Source organism: Benincasa hispida, chromosome 11, assembly GCF_027475165.1.
Source record: "Benincasa hispida cultivar pf3 chromosome 11, pf3_genome.v1.1, whole genome shotgun sequence".
Lineage (NCBI taxonomy): Eukaryota > Viridiplantae > Streptophyta > Magnoliopsida > Cucurbitales > Cucurbitaceae > Benincasa > Benincasa hispida.
In genome coordinates, this window is record NC_143488.1 from 22009211 (window position 1) to 22027962 (window position 18752).

Here is an 18752-nt window from a genome sequence, read left to right on the forward strand (position 1 = left end):
ACAGAGAAGAAGGTCACTGATCATTTGTCAAGGCTCGAACATCATAAAAATGATCGAGTACAACCTTCTATGAACACCTCATTCCCTGACGAACTGTTGCTAAAAATTGATGAATACTTTCCTTGGTATGCAGACATTGTTAACTTTCTTGTTTGCAACAGTTCCCAGAAGATTATACCTCTCAATAAAAGAGAAGGCTCATGCATGATTATAAATGCTATTATTGCGACGAGCTCAACCTGTATAAAAGAGGACGTGACCATATCCTGACAAGAAATGATTGGGCCCAAAAACTCGATGATGCTTTATGGGCATATCGCACCACATGTAATACTCCCATAGGGATGTCCCCATACACTGTCATCTTTGGCAAAACATGCCACTTATCTTTGGAGCTTGAACACAGAGCATTCTCGGCTACAAAAAAGCTCAATTTTGACTTGAAGGCTGCAGAAGAAGCGAGGAAGCTGCAATTATTCGAATTGGATGAGTGGAGACTACAAGCATATTAGAATGCCAAAATATAAAAGGATAGAACAAAGCGTTGGCCTAATCAATGCATTCGTAAGAAAAAATTTTAAATTGGCCAAAAACTTCTCTTGTTTAATTCTAGATTGCGTCTTTATCCAAGTAAGTCGAAATCGCGTTGATCAAGACCATTCATCATCAACGTAGTTTATCTATATTGAGCGGTGGAATTAGTCAATGTGGACGAAGCCAACACTTTCAAAGTTAATGGACAATGAATCAAACCTTACTATAGAGAGGATCTCGATCGCGAAAAGACATCCATAGGCCTAGGAAAGCCCAAATGATGCAATAGAAGGAAGTCCTTGTGCAATAAAGAAATATCCTTCAAGGGACATATTGTAAAGCTCGAACTCTAATTATTTTAAGTAAGAGAAAGTAACGAGACATCTCTTAATGAGTTGAATGAAGCCATGACTTAAGGAAGGATAGAGGGTGTTAGCATGAAGAAATAAGCTCGTGTAAGCTAAGTGTAAACCCCGAAATCTAAGTTCCTAAACAAGTATGTTTCGCCAAAGGAATGATATATTAAATATTATATAAGTGAAAATCCATGCAAATTATAGAGGTTGAGGAGAAAGGAAAAGAAAAACATATTAAATAAAGAAACTCACTTATTGGCTTGGGCTGAGTCATTAGATATGAGTTGACGTGGCGAATTATCCTTGAATTTGGGAGGCGGTAGGAAGATTAAAAGGGAAAAGGAACTTCGAATGTTTGGTTTTGGCAATCTGCATGAACAAATTTAGTGAAATCAGTGCCATTTGAAAGCTGAGAGAATCTAATTTTCAAAGTTTTCTTGCCAGAGAAAGATGGCAGGAGAAGAAGCATGGAAAGTGATGAAATTACAGGAGGGACAGAATCTTGGGTTAATCAGGGCCCGAGGTGAATATTTGGAGCTCTAGGCCAAACTATAAGGAATTTGTAGCTGAAATTTTAAGGTAAGAAAGCTCAATTCTAAACATATTTGTAGAAGAAAGTTTCTTCAAAAGAAGACTGGATTTTGAGTTATGGATTTTTGAAGTTGTAACAGAGGATTTGGGCATAAGTAGACAGTTGCTAAGGAAGATTAAGCAGGCAGCTCAAGAGCGAGAGGGAGCGAGAGGGAGAGGAAGCGAGAGCGAGAACGAGTGAGAGCGAGAGGTGGATCTCGCTAGGGACGAAAATCTCGTTGGTTTGCACTGAATCTCATTGGTTTTGCAATAAATCTTGCTGGTTTGCACTGAATCTCGTTGTTTTTGCACTAAATATCGCTGGAAAGTGCCAAATCTCGCTAGGAATGGTAAATCTCGCTCATAAGGGTGGTCTCGCTCATATGGGTGATCTCACTCATGATGATTTTCTCGCTAGAAATACTGTTTTTGTTGATAAAAGTTCAATTAGTAAATGAATTAATTAAGGTATTTTACTAGGAATTCTCAAGGGTTTAACCGGGAAATATGTCCTTTCAAGCCAAGAAGTGCTAGGAGAAGCATGTAACCTGTTTAAGAGGCCAACAAGCTGTGAGTGACTATGTGATGAATTAATGTTTTTAATGATTTAGAAATTATGATTTCTTTATAGTTATTCTCATGCTAAGTGTATAGATGAAGTGTCAAGCAACATAACTGTGGAACTGTTTCTCATGCTATGTAAAGCATGTTTTCCATGGAATTGATATGATTTAAATATGTTTTTTCCAAATGCTTTCAGCATGTTTAAGTAACTTTATTTTTTATGATAAACTAGTATGATGGATGAATTAGTATGATGATCTGAACACTAATCTTTAGTGTTCAACTGAATGTTGTGACTAGTTACGTGATGGATACTGAAGGACAATGAGAAGGTATCCTTTCAATTAAATGTTTATGACTAGTTTACATAAAATGAGGTACCGAATGACACTTGAAAAGGTACCTGGCCAATATGATACTGAAAGACTTTTGAAAAGGTATCTGGCCAAATTGATACTGAAGAACATATGAGAAGGTATCTAACCAATTTGGTACCGAAGGACACTTGAGAAGGAACCTGACCAATTTGATACCGAAGGACTTTTGAGAAGGTATCCGGCCAAATTGATACCGAAGGACATTTGAGTACATATCTTAGTAGCTTGATACTGAAGAACGTTTGAGAAGGTATCTGAGCAAAAGTACCTAAGGATACTGAAGGACAATGAGAAGGTATCCTAGTCAGGCACATAAGGTACGACGGTACTCAGTTATAACTACGTGCACGTAGGTAATACGACGTCGAGGGATTGAGCAAAAGAGTTCTCCCCGACTAAGGTTGATATTGAGGGTTAGAACTATTAGTTCACTCTCAACCAAGAATAAAGGCAATCATATATTCTTCTAGGCTAGAAGGATATTTTTAAATTTCTAATACTTGTGAATGTTTATCAACGTTTGATGTTTACTAATGTATGAGTTTTCCATGTATGTTTTTCATGTCTAACGCATGCTACTGATTTTACAAGCTAGTTTAATATGTTTTAATACAACTTATTTCACAAAATATGAAGCATGCATTAGAGTTAAAGCTAAGGTTGAATGAAGCTTGACGTACTATGTTTTAAATACCTAAAGTTGCCAAAGTACATGCATTGGTATTTCTAAACATAATGAGTAGGGATACTGATAGGGAAGGTATCTGAATAGATGTACCTAAGGTGTTGACGGTACGTAAAAAACTTCGTGTGTATATAGGCAGGTCTGAATGAGAGGCCGAGGTATAGGTCTTTTGGCCGGTAATAGATGTTGGGAGCTAGAGTGGTGTATACTCGTTCTCAACCAGGATGTAATGATGATTATTGATGTATAAAAGTTGTTATCAACGTTTATGTCTTAGGGATGTTGCTTGAGATGCCATCGGTATACTTAAAGAAATCGACGTAGGGATCTCTTTTAACCATAGTTTAATGTGAACAGGTTGAAGTAGAGGTCTCATCTGGCCATGGCTTGACGTTGGGAATTAGAGTAGTGAATGTTCATTCTCAACAAAGATTTGGGTTTCAGATACATTGGTTTAAAAGGTTTTATGTACACGTTTTCTTGGTGTATTTTTAAGTTCCAGTATTATGTTTTCAACCTTTCAGTTTAAGCATGAGTTTTACATTTTATTAAGTCACTCACTGGGCTTCTAGCTCACGCTTTCAAATGTTTTCCTTTCCAAGTAGCGGTCAGTTCCCAGAAGACTTTTTTGTTGCTGCTTTGCCACTCAAAGAAACAGGTTGAGGGAAGCGTAATTGAAGACCTGTATTAGCTAGTACACATTTGTCTGTCTAGTGACTAGTATTCTTGATGGGGCTCACTAGGTGGTGATATCCAAGTATAATCAATGTTGCAGAACCTTGTAGTGTAAATGTATTAAGTTCTGAATTAATATGTATGTATTCACGGTTTGAGTATTAGTTAATAAGTAAAATAGGCAGTAAGTGCCAGCAAAAGGGTTGGTAACTGCTGCAGTCACTATTCCGTCCAGGTTAGGAAGGTAATCTAGTGTGGGGTGTGACACATATCGTAACCTTTTTTTCGTATCCTTTATTTTTCATTTATTTTTTTTTCATTTATTCTTATTGTTTAATTATTGCTGCTCTCTTTGTTTATTTGTTTTTTTGGTTATTATTGGCTTCTAAAAAAACATGTTAGAGAAAAGGGGAATTGGGGTTTCTTAATGCGATGAGTGATGTAATGAGTCTTGGAGATGCAGAAGAATTATATCCCAATGTATCTCCATTAACAAGTCACAGGTGAGGGAATGATACATCATGGATGGTGAAAAGATGTGCTACCGAATATTCTATCAGTCCACTATTAATGTGTGCGACGCTATCATTGCCTTAAATCACGAGGCAACCATTCGTTTCCTTTTCATCATTTTCCACATCGACTTACACACCACCCCCACGGTGCATCACCTTCACCATTCAATCCCATACTCATCCCATAAGCCACAACAACATTCTAGTCTTCGTTATCCCATAATCACCATAAACCATCGCCCTCCGCCTCAAGCAAGGCAAGGCGTAAGGATGAGCGATAAATGTATGAAGAAATTCTTAAAAATAAAAACCCTCTCGAATCCTTGGAGAAAGTCGTGGTCTATGAAGAAATTCTACCTCTGTTGCGGAGGCATTGGCGAAGGAGTTCCAATGAAAGGCCAAAAGAGTGAGTGAAGGCCTTGGTGAAATCAGAAAGGAGGAAGAATGTCTAACTGTGGTGACAGAACTCCGTAGTAAGATTCGTTAGTGCTTGATCACATGAATGTTCCATCACAACCTGAAAAATCAATGGATAGCATAGAACGTGCTGCGATCGAATCTGAAAAGGAACTCCAAGAAGAATGTGAATAAGAGAAGACAATCAGAAAGGAGAAGGTTCAACGGGTTAAACAGAATTCACATAAAGCAAAGGGAGGGAAGGTGGATGCGAAGAAAAAGGATGCGGGAAAACAAAAGAAGGAAGAAAAGAAGAAAGGAGCAGTAGGTGGCAAGAAAGAAGGAAAAGGGCAAAGCACTCATGGTAGGGGAGGAAAGAGCCCCAAAGAAGCAACCACCAATCTTGATCAAGATGGAATGCTTTCCAACAAGCTCACCTCTACCATCATTCATCACTGAAATGGTCAATGGGTTGGGGTGGAAGGATTTTTGCATTGGGGCAAAACAGTTAAGCCATCTGTAGTGACTGCTTTTTACGAGGGGAAACTGCATTTTAGGCGATATAGAGCGAACGTTAAGAAGGAAATGATTGGATTCAGCGTCAAGAAAATTAATCATTTGTAAAACTTAGAAGACATCCCTAACGCCAAGGGAAATAAAATCATTGACAACCCAACGTCTGAAGAGCAGAAAGAAGCGCTGAAGGTAGTCACGCTACATGGGACGAAGTGGACCGTTTCATCTAAAGGTGTAAAAACTTTGTCACCACACAGCTTGACACCAGAAGCTATCGTGTGGTTGTACTTGATCAAGAGGAAGCTGCTCCCCAAAATGCATGACCACTCAGTCTCTAAAGATCGAGTCATGACAATCTTCTGCATCTTGCGACTAATCCCCATCAATATTGGTCGCCTTACCACATACTAGATTTTTGCCTTGTTTTCAAGACCAAGGGGGCAGCTCTTCTTCCCTTTTCTTATTACTGAGCTATGCGTGACATGAGGATGGTTTGAAGAAGAGGAAGATGTGACGGTGAAGAGCACATTAAAAAATAACTCTCATCGCCACGTAATGACGTTTCCTGCACAAGATGTCCAACTTAATCAATAGGCAAAGCGGCAGCCGCAGACTCAAACTACCTAGAGACCTCCCAGCACAACAAATGAAAAGTGACTATTGGCCCAGAAGTTGAAGAACAAATGATCCCCTCTCCCCAATTATAAAATTAGCCACCTTACCAAAACTCTGAATCTGTCAAGGTCAACATTGACTTCAACCTTCAACCTTTGCCCTCCAACGCTTCAAAACCAACGCCACCAGCTCTTGAGAATGAACCTCTTCCTATCCTCCCCGTCACAACAAGACAACCAAGTCCACCACTGCCCTCCAAAATGCCTCCATGCTCCACATCTGATGACCCAAACCTTCTAGTGCCTAGGATTGGAACAGGCGTTGGATTTGGCATTGGCGAGGAAAGTGGGCATCAGCCTGGAGACGCGTAGCAAGAGCAAGCAAATGACTCCGAAGGGATTGACCTTGAAGCTGAATGGTTCAAATTCCTTCATGACGACCTCTGTGAACCTATTTTAGGAGGTCTCGATGACTTAACATGACACCAACAATCGCTCCAAACGCAGATGAATGAGTTGATGCATCAGCAAAGTGAATTGAGGGAATTTTTTCAAAACCACCAAAACACAACACGCGACTTCATACGGTGAATGACGCAAAGGTAGCATAGTTAATTCTATTATTTCGTTGAATTATTTCAAAACGTTGTTGCTCGCCTAGTGGTGGTGCAACTAATTCCTTCGCATCTTCAAGATCCACTAATTTAACAAGAATCCACTATGGGATCACAATAATGATGGGGAAGAAACTTGAATTCAGGGTGGTGTCCTTCCTTATATCCTTTTTGTTTTATGTTTGATGTTGTTTCTTTCATTTTGTATTCGTTCGCCACATTAAATGAATTTATTGAAAAGTTTGTCTATCTTTTGTGTCTTTCCTTTCTGTTTATATCATGTGTATACTTTTGATTGTTTATTTTTTTTTTCTATTAATTCGTTTGCCATTATTGACCCCAATGATGAAATTATTTCTTAACACTAACACCTAGACTGATTAGTATTAAGTTTTAAGATTATTTTTTCCTTTAAAGTTAGTTATAGGATTCAGCAATCATGCAAGCTTTTCAACAAATGTCTTTTGCAATAACTTTATAATACCATCGCATATTTCTTTCTAAGAGCCTTGATACCTTCTAAATTTGGGGGTAGAAAAGGTTTGAAAACTTGAATGCTTTTCAAAAAAAATATTTATTCTCCTCAAGTACATTGCATTAAAAAGAGAGAGAGAGAGATGTTGAGATCAGTAATTGCTCATAGTTGGATGTTTGCATGACACTCATAGAGGTGGGCCAAAATGAAGGAAAGAATCGTGATCAACGCAAAGAATAAGTGATCGCAACTCCACTACCTCAAAAAGACGGCACGAGTTTAGTCTAAAAAAAGAGATTAGCTCGTAGTTGGATGTCTGCATGACACCTATGGGGGCAAGCCAAAACAAAGGTTAAACGCTTGGATTAATGCAAAATCACAACAAGAAATAGACAGGAGAAAATCTTTTTATCTCGTTCCAAATCTTCATTTTCAGAAATATGAGATAGTCTTAGAAATGAGTAAAGGATTTTTTAAGAATAAGCTTGCAGCTTCTCAAAGCTAGAAGTAAATTTATAGGAAGAAGAAATAAAACTAGAAAAAAGAAATCTAGTCTAGCAAACTGGGTGAGGCATCTTGAGAGGTCTAGGCAATTCAGAAGACGATCGAAATCATAAGATGTCTTAAGTATATGGTCGAGGATAAGCATTATTTTAAATCTGGGGGTGTGATAACTTGAAGAAATATAAGTTATTGTATCTCTGTGATTTAAAATAATAAGGCAAAGGCATGAAATTTAGATAATTTTTACCAATAAATCTATACAAAAAATGAAGCATACTTTTAACTCATAATATATTTAATTTTCAGACCAATTTCGCTACTTCTATGTCTGATGAACATACGATTGCATGTTGCATACCCACTAATGTGATCAAGCAAGAATTACCAAATAAGAAAAGAAAAGACGATCCATAAGCTACAAAGCGTTAAGGCGTGACATGACATGGGCGATGTGTGTCACATCATAAGTTGAATTGGTGGCTGATATGAAAACTTTGTTGAAGATTCAATGAACCCCTGACACATTGCAGACGGCGTGGCAAGATATGGAATTTAGTGTGCCCCATCAACGCATTCAGAAGTTAGAAAAAAGAAATGCTTGCGAACGGCTATAAATACCCATGAAAATACCATGCATAAAGGATATAGACATCGTAATATAGACATTGTGATATATATCGTCGGATACATTGTGGGGGATGGGAAGAATACCCTGAGAAGAAATTCTGCCAGAAACCCTTACCAATTTTCCATAGAAATTACTTAGTGAGAGCATAGGATTCTAGGGAGAGAAGAGGATAATACTGGTCAATCTCCTATGTGAAGTAGCTGTAAAATGAGCCGGAGGAAGCAAGACATTTCAAACCGTGGCTTGACTCTCTAACCCTTTCTCTTTCTTTTATGTATTTGTATTGTTATTCTTGTGTTGACAAATTCAGATTTGCAATATGAATACATGTTTGTTATATACCTTGTCTGTCTTTTTCACCAACATCATGCGTAACTAAATCGCCTCATGGGTTGAGAAGATTGTAGCTAACACGACTAAATAATGGAAGGAATCATGCGAGACACGTGTTTTATGTATCCTTATATTTGTTGCTTGAATCAATTGAGAAATTGTTATCAGTAAAATTAATATGAGTTTGAAAGAATTTAGACTAGGACTTCATAAAACAAGAGAAAATGTTCCTTAGAAATAAGTACATTCTCTGTATATTACACTTATCACATGCATCTTAGAGATAAGATAATCTTGCAAAGAACACTGAGAAGTGCCGGTCCTAATATCGAGTGTATAACTTGGTCGCATATTCCATCTAGTTGTTTAGAAAAAGTTAGTAAAAATCCTTCTCAACCCTCTTATCGCATAACTGCTATCCAACTCACACTTCTTCTTTTTAAACATAATTTGACTCGCATATTTAGATTTAAGTTAGCTTATTAAATCACCCCCTTGAACATTTTAACTCAAGCTAAGATCATATTTTTAGTTTCATTACATGCTTACAAGCAATTCCTGCATTCGACCCTCGACTCACCAAGAACACTTGTCAAATTTGCCCTTGGGTTTGACTAGAGAAAACTGAGCGTTAAATGTCATAAGCATTATTATTTCATCGTATGTATAGAACACATCACCTTCCTGTGATATAGAGTCTGAGCATGATATCCTGAAGTGTAAGAAAGGATGAACTTAGTTATGAATGATATCTATACTTGATATCAAGTGTAGTTCCTAGCTACAGGAGTACTCATGATAGATTCACCTATGTGAATGTGGAAGTGGGCGCCGCTTCCTATTGAATGTTAGGAAAATTCTCTAACGCATTCACTAAATCGGGATACACGTGCTAGGCCTTACAGTAGTGTCGTGTGTGAAATGTTCTTAGAGTGAGTTCAAAACCAAGAGTTACTCTAGTATATTCAAAATCATCTTCACTATGTAAAGGTTCAAGTCGTAAGACACCTTTACTTATGCACAACATTGTACATACTGATATTACTCTATGGAAATAAATATTTTCTTATGGTTTTTAAATTTTCAAGTAGATGATTTTTTGTGAAAATTCATTTTTAAATTGAAGAAAAATGGAAAATGGGAATCCCACATTGCTTTAATCGACAAAGGGAAGTTCCTTTAAATACCCTCAACTCTAGTTCTAGGCTTGGGCCACGTTTGTACTGTTGCCACATTGTTAGGTCTTTCACTCACTTCCCTTTCTTCACGCTAGCCTTCAGTGCTTTAGAAGGAAGGCACGGAACAAAAACCACTTAATTTTTCATATACGTTTTCCCTATACATTTTATGTTTACGTTTTCCAAGCAAATTAATCATTAAGGGTGTGAGGTTTTCAATTGGTTCCAATGTAGTCTTGTTCTAGACAATATTGTTTAGGCTATTTTATCTTGGGGATAGCGTGACTATTTTTGAACCACTTGCCCAAGGGACAAAGGTGCGAAATGTCTTAAAGAGAGTGAGCTCCACGACTCAGTTTGTTACAATCTTCCCTTTCATAGGTTAATTTTTGACGTTCGATGTCATTTGAGTCTTTGATCGCAGTTATCTTCTGTCCACCAGAGGTAGTCGTTCTAACAATGTCTATAGTGAGGAATCACATATTAAAATGTCAAGATTAAATCCTCATCAACTTAGATGATTTTTTATCACAAGTTTTTACATAAGCAGTGTTACACCCCTCCCTAAATTACCCTCTTAACCTAGAAAGGAGTATGACTATAGTAGTGACCAATCCTTATATGCTACTTACTACCTAAGTGACCTGTTTAAGAACCCTAAACATCACAAATGTCATTCAAGGACTAACTGAACTTCAAACTTTAAGACAACCTCAGGGTACCATTCATAGTAAATAACAATATGTACAAACAGAAGCAAGGATTAATGGGTCCCACAGACTCGGAACTAGTCCCTAATAAGCAAAATGTGTACAAATATTTACAAAGTAACCACTTAAGTCCAAGCAGCTCGATTAGTTCGTGTGCGGAAGGAGGCGATCACATGAAGTTTAAGCCCTATAAATTTGACTAAGTACCAGATGCCCTAACGTAAGTTATGAAAAGTTAAATGCGATTGAGAATAAATATGAGCTTGGTTTAAAGAGTAGTTTCAAAAGGGGGGCCCATGTAGTAGCTAAAGTGTTGTTCTTATGTGTAGGAGCAACGCCCATAGGAAAAGCTTACAAAGCTTGAGGAAACTCAAATCAAGACCCATGAGTGACTTTAAATGCTTTAAATGTTTTGCAAACGTTTTACAAATGATTTAGTAATCTATGTTCACTGAATGCTACTCTTGTTAACTAGTTTCCATAAGTGTTATTATAACGCCTTTCCCTAGTACTATGAGTACGCATTAGTATATGAAGCCACTAAGTATGTTCTAGGCCATGCGCTTTAAAGATTTATAAGTATCCGGCAATGAGAGTTCCTTGACAAAGGTAAGTCTTAGTATAGATAAGAAAGCTCCTTAAAAAATATGAGTATCTCGATGTTGTAGAACTAAGATGTGAAGGTACTAGAGCTAAGTCCTAGATATGAGTTTTGATGGTAGGATCCAATCTATGTGCACATAGGACAAGTAAGACTAGGTGAAAGGTGATGGACAAAGGTGACACACCTTAACCTAGGTTAGCATGAGGTAAGATGATGGACAAAGGTGATGCACCTTAATTTGGGATAGCATGAGTAAGACTAGGTGAACGGTGATGGACAAAGGTGGCGCACCTTAACCTAAGTTAGCATGAGGTAAGGTGATGGACAAAGGTGTCACACCTGAACTTTGGATAGCATGAGGTTAGGTGATGGACAAATGTGACACATCTTAACCTAGAGTAGTATGCAAAGTTCAATAAAAGGGCTCCTTCTCTCAGCTAAGTAATGATGCAGTTAACTAAGGTAGAGAGCAGACAATAGAGTTCACTCTTAGATAAGAGGCTAAGTATAAGTATTGGAGTTAAGCAAGAGAGCCACTCTCAAATTAGGAATGGTCTGGCTAAGTATAGATACGATTTGTTATGTTAATGTTTATGTGAATGATGGTTGCCTATGTTTATGTTTCCAATTAAAGCTTTCAGTTTCAGTTTTCAATTACTAGTTTCTAGTTCAACATGAGATTTATGCTTTAAATTTAGTCACTCACTAGGCTAGTAGCTCACCCTGTTTTAAATGTTTTTATTTCCAGGTAGCAGTCATCTTCCCAGAAGATAGCTGCATCGCTGCTCTGCCACTTAAAGATAAACGGAAGGAAACATAGGTGATATTTATACACATGTTGCTTATTAGGGACTAGTTCTGAGTCTGTGGGACCCATTAAACCTTACTTATGTTTGTACATATTGTAATTTACTATGAATTATACCCTAAGGTTGTCTTAAAGTTTGAAGTTCAGTTAGTTCTTGAATGACATTTGTGATGTCTAGGGTTCTTTAACAAGCCACCTAGGCAGTAAGTGCTATATAAGGGTTGGTAACTACTACCGTCACACCTCCTTACAATATAAGAGGGTGATCTGGGTGGGGGTTTGAGAAGCAGTGGAAGAGTTTTCCTATATAGATGTGGTAATTTCGATGAGAATGAGGAAAGTAGAAACGGAGACTTGAAAACATATAATGAATCACTTTTGCGGTGACTTGGATAAACTTGTTGAATCAAGAAATAAACTCATTAATTAAGGAGACGATAGTATCATGATTGTAAAGAACATAAAAATTATTACATAACGTCAAAATGAGCATAATTCAACTCATATAAACGAGAAGCATCATTGAAACCATACCACTATATTTGATAAAATATCATACATATATTCATAAACGTTGCTTTTCAATATAAAGTCGATAGAAAAAACATAATAGCATTGTGGACCCTTCAAATTCTATATATTACACGTTATTGCACACAATATACCCATAAATATTGGATTTCACAAACGTTGCCTCATTAAGTAGTTAAAACCGCACCGGTTCAACAAGAAGAGACTGGATAAGAACTTTGGTCCTACCCTTAGCATTTGTGTATCCATCCTCATCAGAATAAAGCAAGGCAATAACTCTGCTGAGATTTAATACACACAATAAAAATGGCATTGGAATAGTGGCTGGATGAAGGCAACATTCATTTATATTCTTCCATGCATCTTCTACTTTCTTTTTGAATTCAGCATATGTTTCTTCTTTTGAGCAGCCATAACTGTTCATGTAACATTCAACGGCAGAAGCAACATGTTCTCTTTGTTTCTCAAACTAAAAAAAAAATTAAAAAAAAATAAAAAAAAAAATGAAGAAGAAGAAGAAGAATAAGATAGCAAACATTCATAAATTAATTTAGTAGCAAATTAATTTGTATATCCCACTCTTGTGACATTGAAAAAAAGTATAGTAAAATGTTTCTGTCTATTAATGATGGATTACGATAGATATCTTAGTGGGTAATAGACTACGTTAGAAATCTATCAGATGCTAATAGATGTTTATCGTGGTCTATAACTTATAGATAGTGACATTTTTCTATATTTGTAAATAAACTCGTTGATTTTTCCATATTTGAAATTAAACAACCCTATTAACAATTGTAAATATCATTTAAATTAATAATTAAGATATTTTTTTATGTTATAACATCACTTAGTCCTTAAACTTTCAATTTTGTTCCATTTTGGCATATGCACTTTCAATTGTCCAACTTTTATCCCTATACTTTTAATAAATGTGAATACTAGTCCTTCCAGTTAGTTTCTTGTTGCTCCTTTTTCCCCCAAAAACGTTAGTCTCTATGGCCATTGTTATTTTATAAATTCTGAAATATACTTACATAGTGTTTTTTTTCTTACAAGAAAATTATTGTTATTATTGAATCAAATTTGATAAAAATTAATTTTCAATGACTAAATTTAATTTTTTTTAATGTATCGGGATTGAATTTAAGTTTTATTAAAAGTATAAAGGCTAAAATTGGACAATTAAAAGTATAAAGACTAAAACTGAATAAAATTCAAAGTATAGGAACCAAAATGATATTAAGCTAGGTCTTATATATCTTGTTAATTAGGATTAATATATTATATATTTTATTATATTTTATTAATATTTATAACTGTTATATTAAACTTCAATATAAATGTCAAATTTCGTGAACTGCATATAAATCGACAGATATATTTCGAGATATCGATTAATGTTTTGGTCTATGTGATATTACAAAAGTGAGTTTTACTCAATGATAATTAGTATGATTCTTGTTCTTAGACATTGGAGGTTCAATCTCCACACCCGTAATTGTTATACTAAGAAAAATTCATGCGATATTATTGGCTTCTATGGAGTAGTGAGAGTGACCCATACCTCGTAGGATACAAGATCATCCATTAGTCTAGCAATGATGGTTGAGGCTTCAAGAATTTTTGGGCACTCAAAAACCCAATCAAATACCTCTTGAGTTGCAACATCACCCATGCAAGCAAATGAAATAGTGGCAAGTAGTGCATAACCTGAGCTAACTGAAGCCACTTCCATGTATTCTTCAAAGTTTGGTTTATGCTTTTTGTTTAGCCATTCAGCTTCCTTGAAATAGGATTCAGCTTGCCTTTTCATCTATTCACACATAAATAAAGTTGAAACTTCTTATACATGTAAACAAAGATAGCAAGATTAATGGAATTAATAGGAAATTATGAGAAGAAGGATGGTATTTAATTACCGCTTCCTTTGCAAAGTGAGCACGATACGATGTTCCATCAATCGCTATATCTCTATCAATCTCTTCGAAAAGATTGAGCATAGTTGTATAATAAACTTTCATATAATTAGGGAGTAGATTAATCATGCTTATGTCCCATCTAAAAAATTAAAGACATTGTATAAGTGGTTAAAACATACTCAATTCTGTTTCAAGTATATGTGGACTATACATATAAAATTGAAAAAGAATTATGAAGCAAGTCAGAGGGTAAAGAAAGTAACCTGTTGATTGCTAAAGTGAAGACTTGGAGTTCTTCAAATGTTCCATAAGCATCATAAATATCATCCATAATTGAGGTCATGGCGATCACTTTAGTCAATATTTTCCTTCCCACATTGAAATGAGGTTCGAAATATACACCCAATACCCAAAAGTAATCCTCCACAATTCTATCTCTCGCAAATGGAAAGTTCGTTGGGACATTCAATTCTTTCCACCACCTATATTAATTTATTATTTGCATTAAGATTATTTCAAATTTTCCAATGTTGTCAACAAAGATCAACGCTAAAAGTAGAAATAACTTGATATTAATCATGAGCTAACTATGAACTCCTGTTTATTTGGGTTTATCCTTAAATTTGCATGGGTTAGGGTTGACCCTATAACACCGGCTCAATAAGCCTCCCATTTTAGGGGTAAAACCGGGTAGATAGCTGAGAACATAAGGTGAAAGACGAAATTCTCTCCTACCTGCTTTTAGGGATAGTAGAGAGGTTGTTCCTTAAGTATTTACTTCAATTCTTGAACAAAGGGTCCCACCCTCTCATTAACCCGAGAGGGACTCGGTTTAGTGATTGGATCACAAACTAATTGTGCATTAAAGGATCTGCGAAACTTAAGGAGTAAAATTTAATCTTGGGGCCAAAACAATTTTTGTCCCAGCCGTTATTACGAACAACCTATGAAGGGTCAACTTACTTATTATGGTTAAACCAAATGGACATAAATATATCTATAGTGAGGGGTATGCAACTACTGAACTTTAATTGAGTGACCTACCAGTTAACGAATATTGGTTAATTAGGTTAAATAGTTTAACCAATTAATCTCATATCGTTAGAGCTCATGATCTGTAGGTCCATTAAATCACTGTACTAGCTCATATACGGACTAAACTTTAGAATCATGTGATGAGTAGATTTGAAGCGTTCAAATACAAATCAAGGGAATTAGTAATTATACACAATATAATTACACTTTTAATTATTAAATTAAACGAAATTGGAAAATTAGAAAATATTTAAATCTGATTTGAATAGTAATTTCATGAATAGAGATTCAGATTGGAAAAATAGTATTTAATTAATCTAATGTTAAATTAGTTTTGATAATTAAAGTTGTTTAATTAATTATTTGGAATTAATTTTATTTAAAATTAATGGTTAGAATTGATTTTGTTTAAAATTAATTATTAATTATTAATTATTGAATTAATATTATTATTTTTACATTTTATCTTTTTGAAATTTGATTTTAAAATAAAATTTGGATTTTAAATTTAAAATTAAAAAATTCAATTGAAAAGGGGAAAATACTCTAAGTGGTACTTTCCCACTTTAAATGCTCATTTTACCATTCAAATTAAGTGGGATTTTTGTCAAACTCCTAAAAAATGAAATTGTATGTTAAAGAAGAATAAAACAGAAAAAACATCTGCTGAAAAAGTGATGCAATGGAAGGTTGGAAGAGAAGATGTTCTCTCTAGACCATCCACACAAAATCTGGAAAATTTCTCTAAAATCCCTTCACGATTCAATATCATTTTGGGTTCTGCAATCAAATCTAGATTCCTAGAGAATAGTAGAGAAGATAAAGTGGTGGTCTACAAGGTTCTGGTGTGAAGATTTAAGCTGAATTTCAAGAATTGAGGAATTCAACAAAAATATAATTTATGAAACCCTATTTCATTCATATGAACATGCTTGCTAGATTGTTAAAATTGATGGAATTAGAGTGTTTAAGATCTTAATTGATTCTGCCTCTTGCATGTTAACTCCAACATAATCATCATACGTTCAACATTGATTATTAGATGCAAGTAATAAAAAATATTAATAATAGATTAATAATATCTTTTAATCAAATCATATATGAACTTAGTTACAGTTTAGCTATTTGAGTTATAGTTTTTCGTTTTTGAAATAGAAGCATATTATAACTAATCTCATCTACAGATAATGCCAATAAAGTCAATTAGAATTGTCTTGCTTGATACGAAATGGAAGCATATTATAATGGTAGGAGTACCTGTAGATTTCACATAACTCCTTTTGGTGAAGTTTTTGTAATATATTGAAGTCTAGTTTTGAGAATGTAAGCAAAGTCTCGTTGTGGGAAGGATCTTGTTCGTATATTTCCAAATACTCTCTTGCCTTGATTCTTGTAACACCTTTTCTAATAGGAAATTTCAAGGCATTGTTAACTTCAGAGGCAAAATGAGGATTACTAGAGCATTCAATATATGTTTTAAGATGTGTAGTAGTAAATTCAAGAGCTTCCTCAAGCACAGCTTCTCCATGTCCCCTCATATGTGATGCTTCATATAGGCTCAAAATTCCTTTTTCATCATTACCCAATGATTCTTTAAATTTTCCACTATTGTCCATGAATTTTGAGAATATATCTGTTTCAATTTAGACTTAAAAAAATTAATAACTAATTCTTAAACAAATTATAATTATAACTAAAATTTTCGATGTGTAAACTCTTTATTCAAAACTTTGAATTTTTCATAAGAATCCCTTTTGTTAATCGTTTAAATTCCATTTGGTAACCATTTCATTTTTTGTTTTTATATTTGAAAATTAAGCCTATAGACACTATTTTCATCTCCAAATTTCTTCACATGTTATTTATCTTTTATCAATGGATTAAAAAACCAAACATAAATTTGAAAAACTAAAAAAAGTAGTTTTTAAAAATGTGTTTTTGTTTTTTGAAATTTGAATAGGAATTCAACTATTGTACTGGAAAGATGCAAATCATTGTAAGAAATGGGAAGGGAATAAGTTGACCTTCAAAAACAAAAAATAAAACACAATTGTCTCGTTTGGTAACCATTTATTTATTTTTGTATTTGGTTTTCTAAAATCAAGATTATTTCCTCCCCATTTCTTACAATCAATTGCGTCTTTATTAAATACAATGGTTGATTTCTTAGTCAAAATCTAAAAACAAAAACAAATTTTTTAAAATTATGTTTTTTAGTTTCAAAATTTGGCTCGGTTTATTAAACCATTGGTAAAAAGTAAACAACAAAGACAGAAATTTAGAGATGAAAGTAGTGTCTATAGGCTTAATTTTCAAAACAAAAAACAAAATGACAAGGCCAAATTGTTACCAAATGGGCATTAGTTTTTTCTTTATAGTTTTCCAAAACTATGCACGTTTTCTTACAATGTTATTGACCAATGATTTAATTTTCATTTTTTTAATTAAACACAAGTAGTCTTAGCCAAATTTCAATATATATATATAAAAAAAAAAAAAAAAACATTTTTGTTTAATTTTCAAAATGTGGCTTAATTTTTTAAAACACTACAATAAAGAAAATAACAGAACAAAGAAATCAATAAATGAAAAATAGTATGTATAAACTTAATTTGTAGGTTAAACAAAACATAATTTGTTAAAACTGAAAACAAAAAACAATTGTTTGTGTATAACTTACCACATGAAATCGTATAACCTTGTTGTCTGAGAAGTCGAAATAGAAGAACAATAATATGAAGATCTTCATCGCGATCTTTATTCAATAAAGTGGAATAGGATATATATAAATGTTCTAAGATTTGGTCAATCTCATTTTCGAAATGATAAGATACACCTAATCGTTGGATTGAATCAACCAACTTTAGTTTCTCCAATGGGTTTTTCACAGAAACAACCACCATCATCCGTATTTCTTCTTTCAAATTTTCAGCTTGTTCTTTCATTTCATTATCGACTTTCTGAAATTAAAAGAATAAAAATTGAAAATTATTCAAAATACAAAACTATTGGATTAAAGTGATAAGTACACAATAAATGATAGCTAAATAAAAAAAAAAAATTCAATAAAGGCAATTTTGAAATTTAGTTTTACCAATGCATCATCAAATGTAACTGAAAGGAAATGATCAGTCCAAATGCTAGGATGAAAGTTTGCAATAGAACGTTTAGTATCAGGAATGTCATTGGCTTTCATAATTGAATTACGAAAATTTGAAATTTGAAATTTGAGAAGACATTATTCCTTTCTCGAAGAGGGGAAAAAAAGGAAAAAAGAAGAAGAAGAAGAAGGATGTATGTTATGCACTTGAGAGTTTGAGATTATTGGTGAGTCACCTCGTAAATATAAAGCATGTCTATTTATAGGCTACTTTCCAATATATAATGTTTGTTGGCCCCAAATTCTTATCCCATGAATTCAAAGCATTGCATAAAGTACCACACATTTTGTTGATGAGTCAATATCTTATGGTATTTTTATTGATATTAGAAGCCCTACCATCTTGAATGTAACAAATAATATTGATATGTCAAAGTGAGTTTGGTTCAGTGGTATTGACATATACTCCTATCTAAGAGGTCGAAGGCTCAATCCCTTACCCCGTAAT

General features: G+C 34.4%; 1 protein-coding gene across 1 annotated transcript; it reads right to left on the reverse strand.

Annotated features, from left to right (window-relative positions):
- Window positions 1-12175: 12175 nt before the first annotated feature.
- On the reverse strand, window positions 12176-18474 carry LOC120090154 ((+)-gamma-cadinene synthase-like). Its single transcript, XM_039047673.2, has 7 exons — window positions 18239-18474; window positions 17825-18104; window positions 16402-16777; window positions 14373-14591; window positions 14110-14248; window positions 13755-14003; window positions 12176-12656 (listed from the first exon to the last, which is right to left on the reverse strand). Exons 1-7 carry the CDS (start codon window positions 18338-18340, stop codon window positions 12363-12365), a joined length of 1659 nt encoding a protein of 552 aa, XP_038903601.2. The 5' UTR covers window positions 18341-18474; the 3' UTR covers window positions 12176-12362.
- Window positions 18475-18752: the final 278 nt, after the last annotated feature.

Bases quoted from the DNA above. Each gene is read 5' to 3' on its own strand.
- LOC120090154 (XM_039047673.2), bottom strand. From the start codon at position 18,340: ATGAAAGCCAATGACATTCCTGATACTAAACGTTCTATTGCAAACTTT. The intron at 18,105-18,238 runs GTAAAACTAAAT...TTTTAATTTCAG, and splicing joins TTACATTTGATGATGCATTG to AAAGTCGATAATGAAATGAA. The intron at 14,592-16,401 runs GTACTCCTACCA...AAATTAATATAG, and splicing joins GAGTTATGTGAAATCTACAG to GTGGTGGAAAGAATTGAATG.